Source organism: Microtus oregoni, unplaced genomic scaffold (genome assembly GCF_018167655.1).
Source record: "Microtus oregoni isolate MIOR12 unplaced genomic scaffold, Mior012 000016F_ref0000370, whole genome shotgun sequence".
NCBI classification, from domain to species: domain Eukaryota; kingdom Metazoa; phylum Chordata; class Mammalia; order Rodentia; family Cricetidae; genus Microtus; species Microtus oregoni.
In genome coordinates, this window is record NW_024543075.1 from 19170433 (window position 1) to 19188689 (window position 18257).

At 47.1% G+C, this 18257-nt stretch overlaps 1 protein-coding gene across 5 annotated transcripts in view; it reads right to left on the reverse strand.

Moving 5' to 3' along the window:
* LOC121457976 (katanin interacting protein) overlaps positions 1-18257 on the reverse strand; it is a 168820-nt gene that overhangs the window by 56034 nt on the left and 94529 nt on the right. For 3 of the 5 annotated variants that reach the window (XM_041667083.1, XM_041667082.1, XM_041667086.1), the window contains 4 exons: positions 16461-16592; positions 3836-4005; positions 3008-3073; positions 1757-1863 (listed from right to left, as the gene is read on the reverse strand). In XM_041667083.1, coding sequence (XP_041523017.1) covers positions 1757-1863; positions 3008-3073; positions 3836-4005; positions 16461-16592 — 475 coding nt within the window. The remainder of the gene's footprint in view (positions 1-1756; positions 1864-3007; positions 3074-3835; positions 4006-16460; positions 16593-18257) is intronic. The other 2 variants (XM_041667084.1, XM_041667085.1) reach the window with 2 other exon arrangements.

Sequence of the window (18257 nt, forward strand, 5' to 3'; positions counted from 1 at the left end):
TGTATAACCTGGCAGCTAAGAGTGGCTTTTATGTTTTAAGCATTGTGAAAACTAACAACAAATAACAAAACCCCCAGTTGCCAAGCCTGTAAGATTTCCCAGAAGGCCCTTTACCAAAATTGCTAACCCCAGGCTTAGAAACCCACCCATTCCCTTTGCTGTAGATGGTGTGCACCCCACATGTGCAGAGCCCTAAAGCACACAGGAGTCCAGGGATGAAGAAGGCAGCCTTGGGCTAGTGCTGCCTGCTGCAGAGCTGTCAGCAAGGCAGTCCTGCGGTGGAAACTGAGAGAGTCTGATTTATGGCCGTGGTGAAGTGGAGCGATTTCCATCTGGGGTTTGCAAACATGCAAGAATGAATAGTTGCGCCTTGAGCCGTTCAGTCTTTCAGCACAGCATGAGCAGGAGCTCCCGGGGGGGGGGGGGGGGGGACTAAGACTTGCAGGGCACGTGGCTTGCCTAGCTCCTCCCACTCTGTGCAAGAGTTTCCATACCCTTGTCCACTTCTTGGCTTGATGCCACCTCAGGTCATGGCACTTGGTGATCAACATTCAGGCTTCACTGCGGTCCCTTCCTGCTCCTGATCCAGACACTTTATACAGTCTGCAACGTGCATGCTCCTGCGTAATGGCCCTGGGAGTATGTCTGTGCACCAAGACGGTGTGACACTGCAGGCTACAGCTGGTCTGTTTCTTTGGGAACCAATTCTCCCTGAAGATCAGAGGTGAGTCTATTGTGCTAATAACACTTGCCATTTCCAGGACGTATGCTACATGCTAAGGGACAGAATGCTGCACCAAACATACTTTGACAAAGAAAAGGAGTCTCCAAGGTTGATGCTTTGAGGTACCTTTGTGACAAGTCAGTTTGGGGGCAGGCTCTCTCCCAAGCTGTGTAGAGTCCACCAGTGAAACCCGGAGGCAGATTAAGCCAGTTCAGGTGCAGAACAAAATCAACAAGCCAAAAGCACTCACATGAAAGAAAGCATATCAGTACTATGCTCTGGAGCTGGAGAACGAGGGGAAGATGAAACTCTAAAGTCCCTAGTCAAATGTCCTGGAATACGGGACAGCAGGTCTTCATCATTACTGGACAGGATTGGGAATAGCTGAGAAACAGAGAGGCAAACTCAAGGCTTCGGTCTCAGGCATGTATAGACAGGATGAGATCCCAAGGGCTCTGACCCAATAGAAGGTTTTATCCACTGCGGAATTTCTGATATGATGATATTATTGGTAGGTGGTAAAAAGTGAGAGGCAGGTTCACTGGGGGAATATCCTTGGGTTGTTATCTTGCCTGGTTGTCTCTGCTTCTTGGCTATTATTACAGGAACTTCTCTTCCCTGCCACAACCACCTCACTGATAGACTGATACTTCTGAGTGCACCAATTAAACTCTTGGTTGTTTCTGCTAGGTATTGTAGTCAAAGCTAAGCAAAAATGCCTACAGCAACAAAAACAACAACAACAACAACAACAAAGCCAGGGTTGGGGGCTGGAGAGATAGCTCAGTGGTTAAGAGCACTTCCAGAGGTCCTGAGTTCAATCTCCAGCAACCATATGGTGCCTCACAACCATCTGTCATGAGATCTGGTGCCCTCTTCTGGCCTACAGAAATACATGCAGGCAGAACACGGTATACATAATAAATAAATAAATCTTTTCTAAAAAAAAAAAAAACCAAGGTTAATGAGACCATCCTGGCGACACTGCTGTGGGCCTTCTGCATTGGGCTCTGCATCTATTTTGGAGAGTACCTGCTTCCCAAAGGGCCCGTTCTGTCCATGGCTTGGCTGCTGGCGTTGGCTCCCCCTGCTGCCCTGCACAGCTCAGGATTGGTGGTCACTGGGGTGACAGCAAGCAGCTGAGGGCAGAAAAGCTGATTAGACAGATATTCAGTGGAACCCTGCAGCCTGACACAGAAGAGGACAGTGGTCAAAGGCATGGGCTTTCCAGGTCCCTGGTCCCACCTGGTAAATATGGGGCACAAAGGTGCCAGTGCCAGACTGGGGAGGGTCAGCTTAGACTCCCTTATGTATTCCCAGATCATTCTGACCAGGGAGTAATAACCCTTCGATGAGTGACTGAACACTTCTGTCACCTAGACAGTCATCGCTCAAATCACCTGGGTTCAGTTTCCTCCTAAGAGACTGGAGCCCACACAGACGCACGTGTGCTTGTCTGTTCCCTTCTCTCTCCACCACCTAAAGTGGAATGTGATGTGATGTCTGTCTCAGGTGACTGTCACGGCTAGAAGTTTGTGGGAGCCAGGGGATCAGGCTACCCCAGAACCCTGGACACAGGGCAGTCAGAAAATACTGACGGGATACTACCCAAGATGACTGCTACATAGTAGGACAAAGGCAATTAGTAAAGAAACTCATTTGGGGACTCTGGGGTGCTGCCACCACACGACACTGGGCTTCTTTCTGGTTCTTAATGTAGCCAGCTAATGGTCACCTCCAGCTGTTCCCAGCTCACCTTCCAGGCAGTGACCAGAGACCTCTGTCAGGGCAAGCATGGCTCACTCCCAGGCACTCTGTCCCCGTATGTCTATTGGCTCCATTGATGGACCTATAAGCTCCCTGCCACCATGGGTATACTGTCTGGGCCATCTCTGTATTCAGAACACTGGGAGCACCTGAACTTGATGAAGACATTTCCTGGGTGCTTTACGAGATGCCTGACTGGCCTGGACAGATAGACAGAACTTTATTCTCCATACTAAGGCCTATTCTGGTGTTATCCCATTGAGAAACAGAAATGGAAGGAGGAAGCTAGTCGCAGGCCTGGCTGGACTCCGGCTTCAATTTGCAAATTTGGCCAAGCTACTCAAGCCTGAACTTGCACAGCTGTGAAATGGGTAGAAGGCCAGCATTCAGGTTGCAGAGAGGAACTCCTAGGGCTTTGGAAGGGAAATGACTGGGGACCATCATGGCAGTGTTTGTGAGGTGGGGGTGGGGTGTTATACGCATGCCCAGCTTGGTTGAGATCAACTCTACACTGACCTCTGGGCTGTCCTCCGTAGCCTTCAGCAGACTGTGCCAGGATTTTGTTGGTGATTCCTCGTTATCCTGCAAAGACAGCATCAGACGACATAAGTAGGGATGAAGCCATTACTGTGTATTGCTCCCATACAAGGAGGGCAGAGAAGCAGGACCCCTGTCCACATTTCTCCAACAGACTGGACAAAAAGAAACCTCTGGGAAGATTCACCCCAGGTTCTGCTCAACAACCAGAAGAACCACCTCCAGACAGAGCAGCACAGACAAGAATGTGAGCTGGCAGCTGAGCTGACCTTGCAAAGATGTGACCCCAGTTGGCCACATCTATAATCCAGGCAGGGACCTGCCTATTGTTGGGTTACCATGAGCCTCAGCAGCAGAACCAGAGACTGTGCAATATGCTGAGGAGCACCTTCGGCCTCAGCTTCCCAAGGCCCCTGCTCTACTGGAGGTCTGGGCGGTGACATGAGTGAGGAAAGTAGGCCAGGGAAACAACAGGGACCCTGTAACTTATGTTCTGGGACAGCTTCAGGAGAGCCACAGCTTGCTGCCTATTCAGCCACACACTGGCCTGGCATCTTGTAGCATAGGCCTAAGCCATCCCAGATTTGTAGGTAAAAGACCACTGATCCACAGGTTAGTGCTTGGCTGACAGAAATAATACAGCAGCTGCAAGGTGGGGGCTGAAGTGGGACCCTGGACAGATGGAGAACAGCTGTCCATAAACAGGTGGAGTGCAGAGTCTGTGGCCAGAGAGAGCTGCTGCTCACATCTCGTCTGTCCTTGGGAGCCCCCATCCCTCCTGCACCCTCCACCCACAGGTGTTAGTACCTGCTGCGGACTGGCGGGTAGCTCGGGCTCTTGGCTGAGGAATACCTGTTGCAGAGCTGCATTTTCCACCTGGATGGCTTTCAGCACGGCCGAGGCATCCTCCTCTCGGTCCTCGGACGCAGATGCTTTGCGAGTTGCTGACAAGGGTCTGTCTTTCCGGCTGCCAGGTCCTGCAGAAAGAAAACACAGATGTTCTTCAGCTTGTGTTCTCAGAAAACAGCTCGAAATTCAATAGATCCTATGAGAGACACCCTGTAAAAGAACTGGCCAGCCCCTTTAAAATGTCAAGGTCTTGAGGGCAGGGATGATGAAAGCCTGGAGACCTGTTCCAGATTAAAAGTACCCAGGCAGGCACAGTAAGTAGCTGCAATGCACAACTCAGGACTAGAGCCAATGAAACACACCACACCACACACACACACACACACACACACACACACACACACACACAAACCTGAACACCTGAGTACAGATCATAGCCATGTAAAAGCTGGGCAAAGTCATGTACAGCTATACCCCAATTATAGGGATGGAAACAAGGATTCTAATAGGCTTGATATCTTGCCAGTCCAGCTGAAATGTTAAGTTCCAGGTTCAGAGAGAGACCCTGCTTCAAAATCTAAGATGGAGATGCCATGGAGGAAGACATGCAGTGTTAACCTCTGGCTGCCACATCACCTGCAAGGGCATACACACATGTACAAAGACATACAGAAAGAGGGGGGCTGTAATTGTGGCAAGGAAAGAAATCTGAATATAGCCTGTGGCTTAGATAACAGTTTTACACTAATACTAAACACTCCAAAGTTCATGAATGGACAGTAGTATTATACAACTGACATACTTGTGCTTGGGAAATCCGTGCTACAGTGTTGAGTGAAAAGGGGAAAGTTATCTATAACTTATTACTAATAGTTTAAGGAATAAACAAAGACAGAGTTATCCCTCAGGCTCCCTTATCCATAGGGGATTGATTCCAGAAGACCACAGGTACTTCTGTGATTCTAGGAGGCTCAGGTCTCTTACATAAAAGGTATAGTGTTTGTACATAACCCCCACACCCTCTACACACTTAAGTAACCTCTAGATAACAAAGGCTGTGCCAGTCACTGTTCTGATGACTGGCAAAGAGGAGAGAAAGCAGCCACTCTTGAACACCAGGGCAGCTGTGTCTGTGTGTCCTGGTAACAAGTTTGCTAAGAAAAAAGTACCCTTCTACTCCCTGCCCTTTGCAAACACTGACAGGAGCTGATTAGCTCCTACCTGGGCCCTCAACTCTCCTGCCATGCTCTTGTCAGGACACTGCATCTAAATGAGAACAGCACAGGATTCTCATGGCTGGAAGAACTCATGTTGGTAAAATGTCCATACTGACCAAAGCAATCTTCTGAGTCATTATCATTCCCATCACCAAAACAAACAAACCATAGCAAAAACAAAACAACAACAAAATAACCAAACAAAAAATCCTTTAAATCCATGGCTCCATCAGTTAAGTGCTTGTCGTGTAAAAGCACATGGACCCAAGTCCCATTCCTGGAGTTCATATGAAAAATGATAGGTGGTACCAGATTGCAAACCCAGTGCTGGGGAGGTGGACACTTGAGGATGCCTAGGCTTGCTGGCTAGCCAGCCTACCATACTTGGAAAGTCACAGGCCAACGAGAGACCCTGACTAAAGACAGCGCATTGAGGAATAATATGACAACCAATGCTGTACCCTGGCTTCCACAAGCATGTGTACACATGTGCAATGTGCACACATACAAAATCATGCACCCACATACATATACACACACATACAAAAATAAGTAAAATGCTAATTAAAGTGATTAAAATTGGACTTGGGACTGGAGAGGTGGCTCAGTGGCTAAGAGTGACTGCTGCTCTTCCAGAGGACCTGAGTTCAGTTCCCAGCACCCACAGTAGGCACCTTGTAACCATCAAGCTCCAATAGAACTGACACCCTCTTCTGGCCTCCATGGTCACAGTAACATATGCACAGACAGACAGACAAACAGTGGCAGACACATATAAATAAAAACAAATCTTTTTTTAAAAAAAATGGACATAAACTTTGAGCTGGGAGGTGGTGGTGCACACCTTTAATCCCAGCACTCGGGAGGCAGAGGCAGGTGGATCTCTGTGAGTTCGATGTCAGCCTAGTCTACAAGAGCAATTCCAGGACAGGCTCCAAAGCTACAGAGAAACCCTGCCTCAGAAAATAAAAAAACAAAAACAAACAAACAAACAAAAGTACATAAACTAGGTATGAAGGTACACAGCTTAGACGGCTGATGTGGGAAACAAATGGAAGAAGACCTGAATAAATGCTTCTCAAAAGAACTGGCAGGTTCAACAAGACAAAACGACAACCTATAGAATGGGAAAATATCTTCACCAACCCCACATCAGGCAGAGATCTGATCTCCAAAATATACAAAGAACTCAAGAAATTGGTCATCAAAAGAACAAATAATCTAATAAAAAAAATGGAGTACAGAAACAGAGAACTCTCAACAGAGGAATCTAAAATGGCTGAAAGACACTTAAGAAAATGTTCAACATCCTTAGTTATCAGAGAAACGCAAATCAAAACAACTCTGAGATTCCATCTTACACCTGTAAGAATGGCCAAGATCAAAAACACTGATGACAACTTATGCTGGAGAGGTTGTGGAGAAAAGGGAACACTTCTGTATTGCTGGTGGGAGTACAAACTTGTACAGCCCCTTTGAATGTCAGTGTGGCGATTTCTCAGAAAATTAGGAAACAACCTACCTCAAGACCCAGTAATACCACTTTGGGGTATATATACAAAGGATGCTCAATCGTACCACGAGGACATGTGCTCAACTATGTTCATTGCAGCATTGTTTGTCATAGACAGAACCTGGAAACAACCTAAATGCCCCTCGACCGATAAGGAAAATGTGGTACATTTACACAATGGAGTACTACACAGCAGAAAAAAATAACGACAGTTTGAATTTTGCAGGCAAATGGACGGAGCTAGAAAACATCATTTTGAGTGGGTAACCCAGACCCAGAAAGACAATTATCACATGTACTCACTCATAAGTTGTTTTTAAACATAAAGCAAAGAAAACCAGCCTACAAACCACAATCCCAGAGAACATAGACAACAATGAGGACCGTAAGAGAGACATACATAGATCTAATAATCTACATGGGAAGTAGAAAAAGACAAGATCTCCTGAGTAAATTGGGAGCATGGGGACCTTGGGAGAGGCTTGAAGGGGAGGGAAGAGGCAGAGAGGGGAGCAAAAAAAAAATGTAGAGCTCAATAAAAATCAATACAATTTTACAAAAAGAATTGACAGGGTTTGAGAAATGGCTCAGTGATTAAAACCATGTACTGCTCATCCAGAAGACTTAATTCAATTCCCAGCAACTAAATCAGGTGACTCACAGCCAATTGTAACTTTAGGTCCAGGCCAGAGCCTTTGTAGGCACCTGAACTCATGTATACATACTTATACAGAATTAAAAGTAATTTATATTAAACCTTTATTTTATATTATTTATATTAAAACTTTATATTAAAAAAGAACATTCAAAACCTACTTTAAAAAAGAATAGTCAAAGGGCTAACAAGTATATGATAACCATACTTAAAACACTAAGCAAATGCAAATCAAAACTGCTGTGTGCTATGGACCTCAGTTAGAATGGTTTTGGGTGGGAGGAAGGAGGGAAAGAGGAAGGGAAGGAGGAAGGGAGGGAGGGAGAGGGAGAGAGAGAATACTAATTACCTGAGAATCCATGTTTATTGCAGTACAACTGGAGAAAGTTAAGTCAACTTTACTTAATTAATCTGTCAGAGGTGTTTCTGACAGATTAATCTTTTTTATATAACATATGCATACAATGGAGTATTATTCTGCAGTAAAGAGGTAAAGAGGTTGGGTTCCTATCATTTGCAGGACCATGGATGAAACTGGAGGATGCTATGTTAAGTGACATAAGCCAGGCACTGTAAGAAATACCACATGTTCTCATCCATTGGCAGAGACTAAACGACATAGCAACATAGAACTGAGTAAAAAGGTCCCCAGAGGTTGGCAGAGGACAAGAGAATACAGAGAAGGTATGAAGAGCCTGGGTAATGAGGAGGAGGTACAGTAAGACACAGGGATTGGCTCTAATGCTTCATGGCACAGTAGGGGGATTTAGTCCACAGCAGTTGACCAGACATTTCCACAGAGCGTGAGGAGAGCTTGAAGGTTCCTGCCACAGAAATGGTGATGTCTGAGGAGATGGACAGTCTTACTGCCCCAAGGTGACCATTATGCATCACACCCTAGATCAGCTATATAATGCTCAGTTACTGCATGGTGAGCACAGTGACATCTGCCTTCCTCAGTAGCCCTGCGACCCCAGGTCCCCAAATGTGCAGCCCCCCACCCCGGCTGGTTTCCAGGGTAGCCAGTGTGCTATTGACCTTGTCTGTGGATGGGACTGCATTGAGAAGCTCTCAGAAGGGTGGAGCACACCTCTGATGTTTGTGAGGGCATTCCCAGAGGTCAGACCATTAATACAGTAACATATTCTAACAAATTCCGTTTTACATTTTCTTTACTATGCTTATTTACATATTGATTGAATGATTTACATGTGTGTGGGCGTGCGTGCGTGCTTGCGTGTGTGTGTGTGTGTGTGTGTGTGTGTGTGTGTGTGTGTGTGCGCGTGCAGGTGCACTGTAGAGATCAGAGGACAACTTGTTCTCTCCTTCCACCATATGGGTTCTGGAGATTGAATTCAGGCTGTCATACTTAGCAGGCCTCTTTACCTGCTGAGCCATCTTCCCAGGCATCTGTGAAAAATGTGAATAGACTCTTGGGAAGTGCCATTGAGGAAGGTAGAGAAGCAGGTCACTAGGAAGAGCCTTTGAAAGGCATACCTTACTTTTGAGCCCTACCTTGATTTGTTTGTTTGCTGAGACAAGGTCTCACTAGAGGCCTCCCAGAGGATTACATGAATACGCCACTGTGCCTGGTTCCTAGTCACCATGAGGTCAGCAGCTCTGCTCCACTACACCCTTTCAGCCATGAGGTCCCACCTTAAAAGGGAGCCATGCAATGAAGCCAAATGACCAGGAATGGAAACCTTTGAAGCTATGGACAAAAAGCCTCTCTGCTTCTCAACTGTTCCTTTAGGTATTTGTCATAGAAAGAAGACTCTGGATAACCACAACTAGGTACTAGCTGGAGAGAGATGCTGGCTCTTCTGGAATCCAAGCCGAGGTGGAGAATGCCCCTCTCAGCAGCCAAAATCAGAGTAACTGCAAATGTCTGGAGACTGAGGCAGGCACTGGGGCAGTGAGGCTGCCTGACAAGGTCATATGCCTGGGATAGGTGTGCTTCTGAATGCCAGCCAGCGTTCCCCACATGGGACTGTGCTCCTCATGGAAATAAATCCTTTTTTATCTTTTGTTTTAAAAAAATGGCTGGAATGTGGAATCCTCAACATCATGAGAGTCCAGGTGGGTAAAAGGGTGGTGAGGACCACACTTGATGCAAAAAGACTGTGTACCTAAAATAGTCATGAGGCAGGAGACAAGGAAGGAGGAAGCTGAAGGCAGTGGTGTTGGACTTCTCTGCTGGAGATCCGAACCCACAAACTCACTCTCATTCCAGGGTGGCAGATGCAGCCTGGTGAGAGGTACAGAACGGCAGGCTCCTGACTCATAGCATACTGTAGGCTTCCCGAGTTGAGGTGGACATTGCTCTGGGTGCAAGACAATGGCAGTCAGTGTGACAGTCATCCCCAGCCTTCACTGACCTTACAGACCTAGAGCTGGGACAGACATGGAGTAGGCAGAGGAAAGGCTAGACAGGATGGCAGTGGACATATCCACTCAAGATGAAGTCTAGGAAGAGGACAACTAAGGGGAGGCTGGAGGCAACAAAGCCATGACTGTCAACACAAGGAAGCATCTGCAGACCCGGGAGAGGCAGGTGCTAGGGCCCTAAGGGAGGGAGAGCTTGGCATGCTGAAGAATGATCAGGAGGCTGCAATGGGCAGCAAGGTTGAAAATGGTTGGTAGAAGGCTGGGGAGTTTGCAGCTGGGTTCTTGAGGGACCTCATGGATCTCAGCTACTCTTTGAGGTCATCCCCGTCTTGTTTACTGCTGCATGTCTGCATCTAGCACTCTAACTTCTGTCAAATGAATGGATGGGGAAACTCAGTCCCTATCCCTGTAAATCTCAGTGTTTGTGAAAGGCATTCAATCTCTAACCAGTAAAGCGCAGCTGAAAAGCCCACACCTGCTGCAGCCTCTCCCAGTGGTTTGCGCACAAGCAGCTAGGACCATGGACAGAGCCCAGTGAGCATCAGAAACCATCCCGTTGACAGGAGGCTGGCCAGGACAGCAGACTCCAAAACTCTCACGGTCCTTAACTACATTCCCGTCTTCGCTGCCTACAACACTCAAAAATTAGTGCCCAAAGAGTTACATGGTGACCCTTGGTTTTTGACTGCCAGCCTGTAGACATGAGCTCAGAGGTCTGGGGCTGCACTGGAATAGTGGTCCAGTGATAGCTAGGAAGACCACAGCATGGCCTCCAGGACAAGGGGCACAGTGGCCTCGCCCACCCAGCACAGTGCTCGACTCTTCTGGTAAAGGGGCCAGTTTTGTCTGAGTGCCAGCTTCGGCACGCTCTTTCACAGCTCGATCAAGGGGGCTGTTTGTGCTCTTCTAGCAATATTATGCTAAGAAGATGACATCATTGTCACCATCTTCTAGGAAGAGGTTGGCTCTGCAGTCCCACCAGCAGTGCTGTTCTGCTGCTGCCTTCCAGAATACAGCGTCCTCTGAGTCACACTGATGACGGACACCACCTTTCCGTGGGCTTCCTCCCACTGCAACCACCTTTTAACTCTTTTTGATGCCCTCATCTCTCACTTGTACCAACACTGGCCTGAATGCCACACGATAGTGAATTTATTCTCATATTGGATCCAGGGAATAGTAGATTTATTCACTCCGTAAATCTGAGCCACTAGCAAAAGCCAAATTGCACATTTTAATTTATCCCAAACTGCTCTTTTTGGATGGAGAACCATCCTTCTTCCAGTAACCCCACTCCCTTTGGTTTCCCTGGTACTTGGCTTTCCTCTCTTAGTTAAAAACAAAAGGTGTGTTATCCAGAAGATTAGCCATGAATTCAACACATCACAAAGAATCTACCAGAAGGTAAGCCACCTCTCTACCAACTGTGCCTCAACAGGCTCTAATCAGAACCCCAGCAAAACTTCCTCTGACCGACTATATTCCAGAGTCTTAGAGGGTCACCCAGGACCCCCCGCAGCGGCAATGATGAAATGTGAGATGAGTAAGCATCCACTGTTGCTCATAAACCAGCAGCCCACAGTGAAGCCTGCATGGGTCATATGCTGTGGGATTTCCACTATTTCTTTTAAAAAGCTTCAGAGAGATGCTGTACTGGTCAGCTCCCTCACTATTATGACCAAATGGATACCTTATAAAAAGACCTCAGCGTGTTAGCCCACTGCCCTTGGCCCTGCTGATTCCAGGTCCACAGAAGGCAGAGCACCAAGACAGAGGATAGGGAGGAGGAGGCTGTCTACTTCATGGCAAGTGAGGAGCACAGAGGGAGGAAAGGGCCATGGCAAAGTTCCTGTCTGGGCATGTCCCCAGAGACCTACTTCCTTCACCTGGGTCCTGACTTCCAGTTTCTAGAACTGTAATGTAAATATTGGATTTATGCAAGTTAGCTGATATGCAACCCTTGTGCAAGGGTCATTTGACCCCCAAAGACATTGTGACCCACAGGTTGAGAACTGCTGCTCTGGCAAGCCCTCACTGATACACTGCTCTAAGAATCAAAATAGCAGAGGCAGCTGGTCATTTGCAGTTGATCAGATAGAGCCAGTAACATGCACTTTCTTGGGTTAGCATGTGATAATTATTATTAATTGTCAACTTGATTAGCCAAAGAACTGCCTAGGAGACTAGTGAAACACACCTCTGTTAGTCAGTGAGGTGTTTCTCAACACGTCTAGACCTTTAGAGTTCTAACACTCTTAATGGAAATATGATGGCATTATTGGGAGCTGGTTAAAAATAGGGGGTAGGACCTAGCTGAATAGGGTAGATCCCTAGAGACACATCTCCAGGGCCTAGACTTTGCACTGGCCTCTTCCTGTATTCCTTTTTCCTCTGTTTCCTGTCATGAAGTTGTTCCCTGGCACACTCTGGCCTCTGTGATGGTCTGCCTTAGAACAGACCAGGAAACACAATTTGAGCGACCAGGGAATAAACCTGAAACAGTGAACCAAATTCAATCCTACTTCCCTCAAGTTGTCCCTGTCAGCACAATGCCAGAGCCACAGCTGCTTCCATACAATGGCCTGTGTGGCTGGCTCTGATAGGGAAGGAACATGCAGTTGCTCCACACACAGGGACCTTCACAGTGCCCATGGTGTCATTCAGAGAACACACCTTCTGCTATCTTCTCAAACTGAATAGACCTGATACATTTCTCCCTATCCACACAGGCCACAGCCTGGGCCAGGAAACGTGGGGCTTTTGAACTCACAGTGTGATTATTAGGAAAAGAGCATTCCACACCCCTCCACCCATCGGCTTGCAGAGCAGAGAAAAAGGGAGCCTGGAGTCCCTGGGCCATCTCTGGCCACCTGTGTGAGAAGTGGTTCCCACAGTGAGTTTCCTAACCAACAATCTCAGAGGCACCTGAGAACTCTTGGGAACAAATACTTAGCTGTTTAGATCCACTGAGTCAGTAAGCTGGTGGCTGGGTTCAACCATTCTAAGGCGTGGACTTTTCACGTCTAAGTGAGCCATCAATTCATTTCCTTTGGTACTTAGGCTGTCTGGTTTTTTTTCTTCTTTTACAGACAGACTATTACTTAGCCCAGGCTAGTCTCAAGCTCACTGTGTATCTGGATCTGACCTTGAAGGTTTCTACCTCTCAGGTACCGGGATTGCAGGTGTGCACCAGCATACCCAGCCACTACCCGTTTTTATCCCTCGCTGTTGATGAGGACTGACTGGAATGTTACAAGACTCTGGACTTTGGCACGCAGTACTTGTGCCACAGGTGTCTGGACAGGAGCCCTAACTACAGGGCTGTCTGCATCCTCTAACTCAGCTCGCACTGATCGCTTAGTAACACTGATGCTGTTACTGTATTGCTGCAGCTGGTGGCTTCTCTGGGAAAAGTATCTCTGAGAGAGACAGCAAACTTTCTGCACCAGAGACAAATTTTCACTCCCCTTCTAGAAGACGCGAGGCCTCTGTGGGGAGAGTCAGGGGTGTGACTCTGAGTAAAGAGGACGGTGCTGCATGTTAAATGCATGTTTAACTGACATAAGGTCAGAGGTATAGGCTTGGCCAAAGAAACGGGGATAAGAGGGGAAACAAAGTTTTAGAGAGTGCGGGCAATGGGTTACCACTCTAGAATGGCAGACTAATTCAACACTCTTTCATCGAAGCAACACTAAAAAACTTGATCTGAATAGTGCAGAAGTTGCTTTGTAAAAAGGAATCTATTTGAAGGCATGTCCCTATGGGGAGGGAAGGGACTGTGAAATAAATAGTACAGGGCCAGGTGCAGGCAGACAGAAGGTGAACACACCTGAGAGGCCTCCTCCTCTCCATGTCGCTGAGAAGAGCTACCACAAGCTAGAAGCCAAGCATGGCTTGTGATGGACTCGAGGGAATGACAGTCGGAGAGTGGGAGTGATCTGGAAACAGCCAGGAGTGAGGGGTGTGGAAAGGTCAATAGCATAGACGCCTCAAAATTACTACTGACTGTATAAAATAACAACAACAAAAATAATAATAACAATGTCTAATGGAAGTTAAAACAAACAGTGATAGCATTTAAAATGGGAAGGGAACAAACATTTAGAGCTAGAGGTCTTTCCGCCGAATTAGAAGTGGTAAACGTGCTAATTTAAAGTAGATGCTGATAAGTCAAGAATGCACACTGCAATCTCTAGTAATGAGTAAAAGAATAAAAGAATGTATAACTAACAATTTAATAGGGAGGGGAAAGAGGAGTAATACAAGACAATTGGTTCAAAAGAAGGCAAGAGAGGGAAGAAAAAGGGACATGAAACAGGAAAAGCAAATAAAAAAACAGATAATAAGATTGCAGGTTTAAACTCAAATGTATCAGCAATTACATTAAATGTAAATGGACTAAGTACTCCATTAAAACACACAGATTGTTGGAGGATAAAAATAAAAACTAATTGCATCCTGCTTACCAAAAAACAAACCTTAATATAGAGATGTAGGAATTTTGAAAAGAAAAGAATGAAATAAAGATACAGGCCATAAACACGGTCAAAAAAACTGAGTAGCTCTATGACTGACAGCAAAAACTGTGACGCAAGTGCTGAGAGGCAGCTGTGACAATGAAAGGCTCATTTGCAAGGAAGACTAAGAAGTCTTTTTACACACCCAAACTGCAACCAAATGAAAGGTAGCGTGCATGAGCAGGCCACCCTCAATTCCATGGGAGAATGGGGTGCTGGTTTCAATGTCCTCTCAGAATGTCTTTGGAGCCTTGTACCCATAGTGGTGTGAACATGCCAGCTCACTCTGCCTAGGTCTGTGGTTTGAAATACACTTCCCCTCTAACCTATAACCATAACAAAGCAGAAGGCTTCATCTGGGCTCAGCCCAGGGACTAGGATTCCCCATCCTAGAGAGAGACTCCTTTGTGTTCACTGAGAGATGCTGTATCTGTCGTGGCACTGTTGGCAAAGCCATCTGTGGCTGGCCTGGTAATCAGCCTGCTGGCTTCTGAAGACAGCTTTGACCACTGTGATCCAATTGTACCTAGGACACTGTGGTAACAAGGCCAGCTTTCCACTTTGACCTCAACTGTCAAACTTGAGATATTTGGCTGCTGGAGGAGCCAGGCCCTGAATAGCTTGTGACAAAATAATAACCACTCATGGTAACTACCTTTAATACCAATAAGCTGTTCAAAGTGAGGACTCCATCTCAAACAGCACACCTATGGAACAATTCCCAGAAACTGGAGGTAATCAGATCTCCTACAGATGACTTGGTGATATGTGGATTCCTGTGTGTTTGTGTGTTCCTCTGTCATGGAGCCAGGAATGTGTTCACCTCAACACCCATCACCCATCTCTGGGCTCCTTCTCACTTCTTTCTATTGTTCCCCCTTTCCCTTGCCTCCATCTCCTCTATGGCTAAACCTGGGAGAAAAGAATATTATGAATTAGTTAATGAGGCTCTGTCACAGTGACAGCTGAACTGGATCTTGAATCATATCTCCTAAGATGCTGATGATCTGGTGGGGTGGCTCAGTGGCACTCGCCTATAATGTGCAACACTCTGGGTTTAGTTGCCAACAACACACAGACACACAGACCCACCCACTGAATACTAGTTCCAGTGTACAGGATATGCCTTCCTTAGGAAAAAGGGTCTCCCAAATGATGAAGCTAAACTGTGGCCACAGGGTGGAAGCAGTGTGACTGGTATCTACAGAACTGCTAAGTGTGGACACAGAAATACATATATGGGAGACAGCCATGAGCATGGGTCATCCTGCCACAACCCAGAGCTACAGAAGATGGGAGGTAGCCTGGAGCAAGCTTCCCTGCACCTGTGGAGGATGTCCATGTCAACACCATGCCTTGTCTAAGCAACTATGAGTGGCACTTTGTCCAGGGAGCCCCGGACAAATCCAGTGTGCACGATGACTTTAGCTCAGATATGGTTTGCCTTTTCAAGGTGTTAATAGTAACTATGAGTAGCAATAAACATCTGTGAGGGCTGACATAAACTGTGTAAGTATGAGGTCTACTGTTCTGTGACACTTCATTTTAACTGTCACCCTGACAGTTCTCCTCAATGAAGGACTGTCTAGGCCAGGCTGGGCATGTCTGTGGTGATGATCTTGTTCAGGCCAGGCTGGACATGTCTGTGGTGATGATCTTGTCTAGGACAGGCTGGGCGTGTCTGTGGTGATGATCTTGTCTAGGACAGGCTGGGCGTGTCTGTGGTGATGATCTTGTCTAGGACAGGCTGGGCGTGTCTGTGGTGATGATCTTGTCTAGGACAGGCTGGGCGTGTCTGTGAATGATTGATTATGTTAATTGATGTGGGAAGACCCAGCCAAGAAGTGGGTGGCACCCTTCCCTGAGTTTGGGTTCTAGACTGCATAAAAGAGGAGAGCAAGCTGAGTGTGAGCATTCATGCATTTGTTCTCTGCTCTATGATGATGTGACCAGCTGCTTCAGATTCCTGCCTTGACGTCCCTGCCACAATGGGACCATGACCTAGTGCTGTGAGCTAAAATCAGCACCCTGTCCCCTAAGTTGCTTTTGTCTGGATACTTTGTCACAAGACAAGGAAATGAAATATATGTTCCATACCCAGCACTGGAAAAAGTAATTTCAAATATTAATAATAATAATACTTTAATGAACACTAAAAAAAACTGTAGCAAGTGACTCTAGGTCAGGTCAGCCCTCCAAGGAGGGTAAGGAAGAAGCAAGACCTTCATCATGGTGCCCACTGGGCATACCCACCCCTCACCCCCACAATTCACTCAGGGCCCACAACTCTTACTGGAGCAGGCCCTCTCCTGGTCTATAAACACAGTGGGGGGCTGTGGATTCAGGATCAACTCTGGTTTGCTGGGGATGAAGACTTCAGCATTGTCCTTCCGCTTAGCAGATAAAACCCTCTCCATTTTATTGCCTGTGGGGAAGCAATGGATTCTGTCAGCCACTGAGCGCAGGAGAACAAGGCATTCCCCTCACACGCTTGTTTATCATTGGCTCACTTGTTCACCCAACAAATATTTATTGACCTCTTCTGTACCAGGAACCTTGCTAAAAAGGGATTAGGGGAATCTATAGACAACATTGATAAATAAATGAGGCGCTTTGAGCAAGATGCAGGGTTCAGTGTCTAACATTTCCCGTCAGGAAAGGTCCTTACTAACAGCGTGTGCACACACAGGGATGGCAACTGTGGTAAGGCCTAACAAAGTTAGGGCAGCTGGCAGGCCAATGAGGCACTGGCTTTAATTGGTGCAAGCAATGATGCCAGCAAGGGCATCTTGGAGATGAAGGGGCACAGGAAAATGCATTCAGAGTCCTCGGGGACTCATAGTCTAGCTGAAGAGAAGGACAGCTGAACAGATGAGAAAACAGGATGCAGACAGAAGTCACGAAGCAGAGTCGGGGGACAGGGCTGGCAAAGGTACACATGGTGATGATGATGATGAAGAGGGATTCTTGTGGGTGATGAGCGTATTGCCCGGGTCACCAGATGTGGGAAGGGCACATACAAAGGCTCAATGAAGGCTTGGAAGCTGAAGTCTGTCCTGGCTGGAGGTTCAGACTGCTGCCAAACCTACCCTCAAGAGTGCTCACACTAGTGGTGCAGAGGTGACTTCTGACGGCAGGTGGTAGATAGTTTTTAGGAACTTGTGTGTATGTGGTGCTAGGGATAGAATCCAGAAGCAGGTGTCAGGCATGGTAGGCACGTGTTCTACTCTGAGCCCAGGCCCAGTCCTGAATGCATCTCTGTATCTCAGTGTGTATGGGAAGATGTATAACTAACATGTCAAACCTTTGAAGGACACGAAAGTCACACATAGGACAAGTGTGGGGAGAAGGATCAAGGACAGAGGATAAAACACCTAAAGACTCCAAAGGCAGACACAGTGTTTGGTCTCTGTATTCGGGGACCTCCTGGCCTGGGAAACAAGCAAACCCAGGAGGAGACTATCAAGCACAAGGCGTTCATTAACACACTCTCTGCTCACTCATAGGCTCCAGCCACACTGACCCTTTGCTTCTGCACACCAAGTCCCAACCCTCTTGGAGTCCCTGGGTCTGCTGTTCCCTGCCCCAGGAAGGCAGGGCCTAGCGCCACACTAGCACAACCTCTGCTGGGAAGGCTGCCCTACTACTCCAGCTACAGCAGCCCATCTGGGCCCATCCCTACCCCCACCAGCGTCTCACGGTAACGGTCAGAGGTCACCTTTAAGCAGGTGCCCCACCGCTCAAGCCCTTGCTCCCATAGTGTTCCTGCTGCTTTTCAAGGCTGTTTTCTGAAAAACTTCCTCAAGTGGACAGCAGCTGCTTCTGCCTGCCTTGCTTCCTTGACCCCTCAGGTTCTCCTTAGCCACACCTTCTCCGCATGTGAACTAAGGCAATCACACCCCTTAGTCCTATGGTTAGCCCAGCTCATCAGCCCCAAAGAGACTAATTCGGAGTGGCAGCAACCTGTGGTAGACTTGCTACTGTGAATTTTGAGAGCCAAGAGACACTGACTTTCTAGTGACCCAACAAGACCCATGTCTCCTATGAAGGCAGTTATGCCTCGAATGCCAGAAAGTTTCCTCAGAATGGA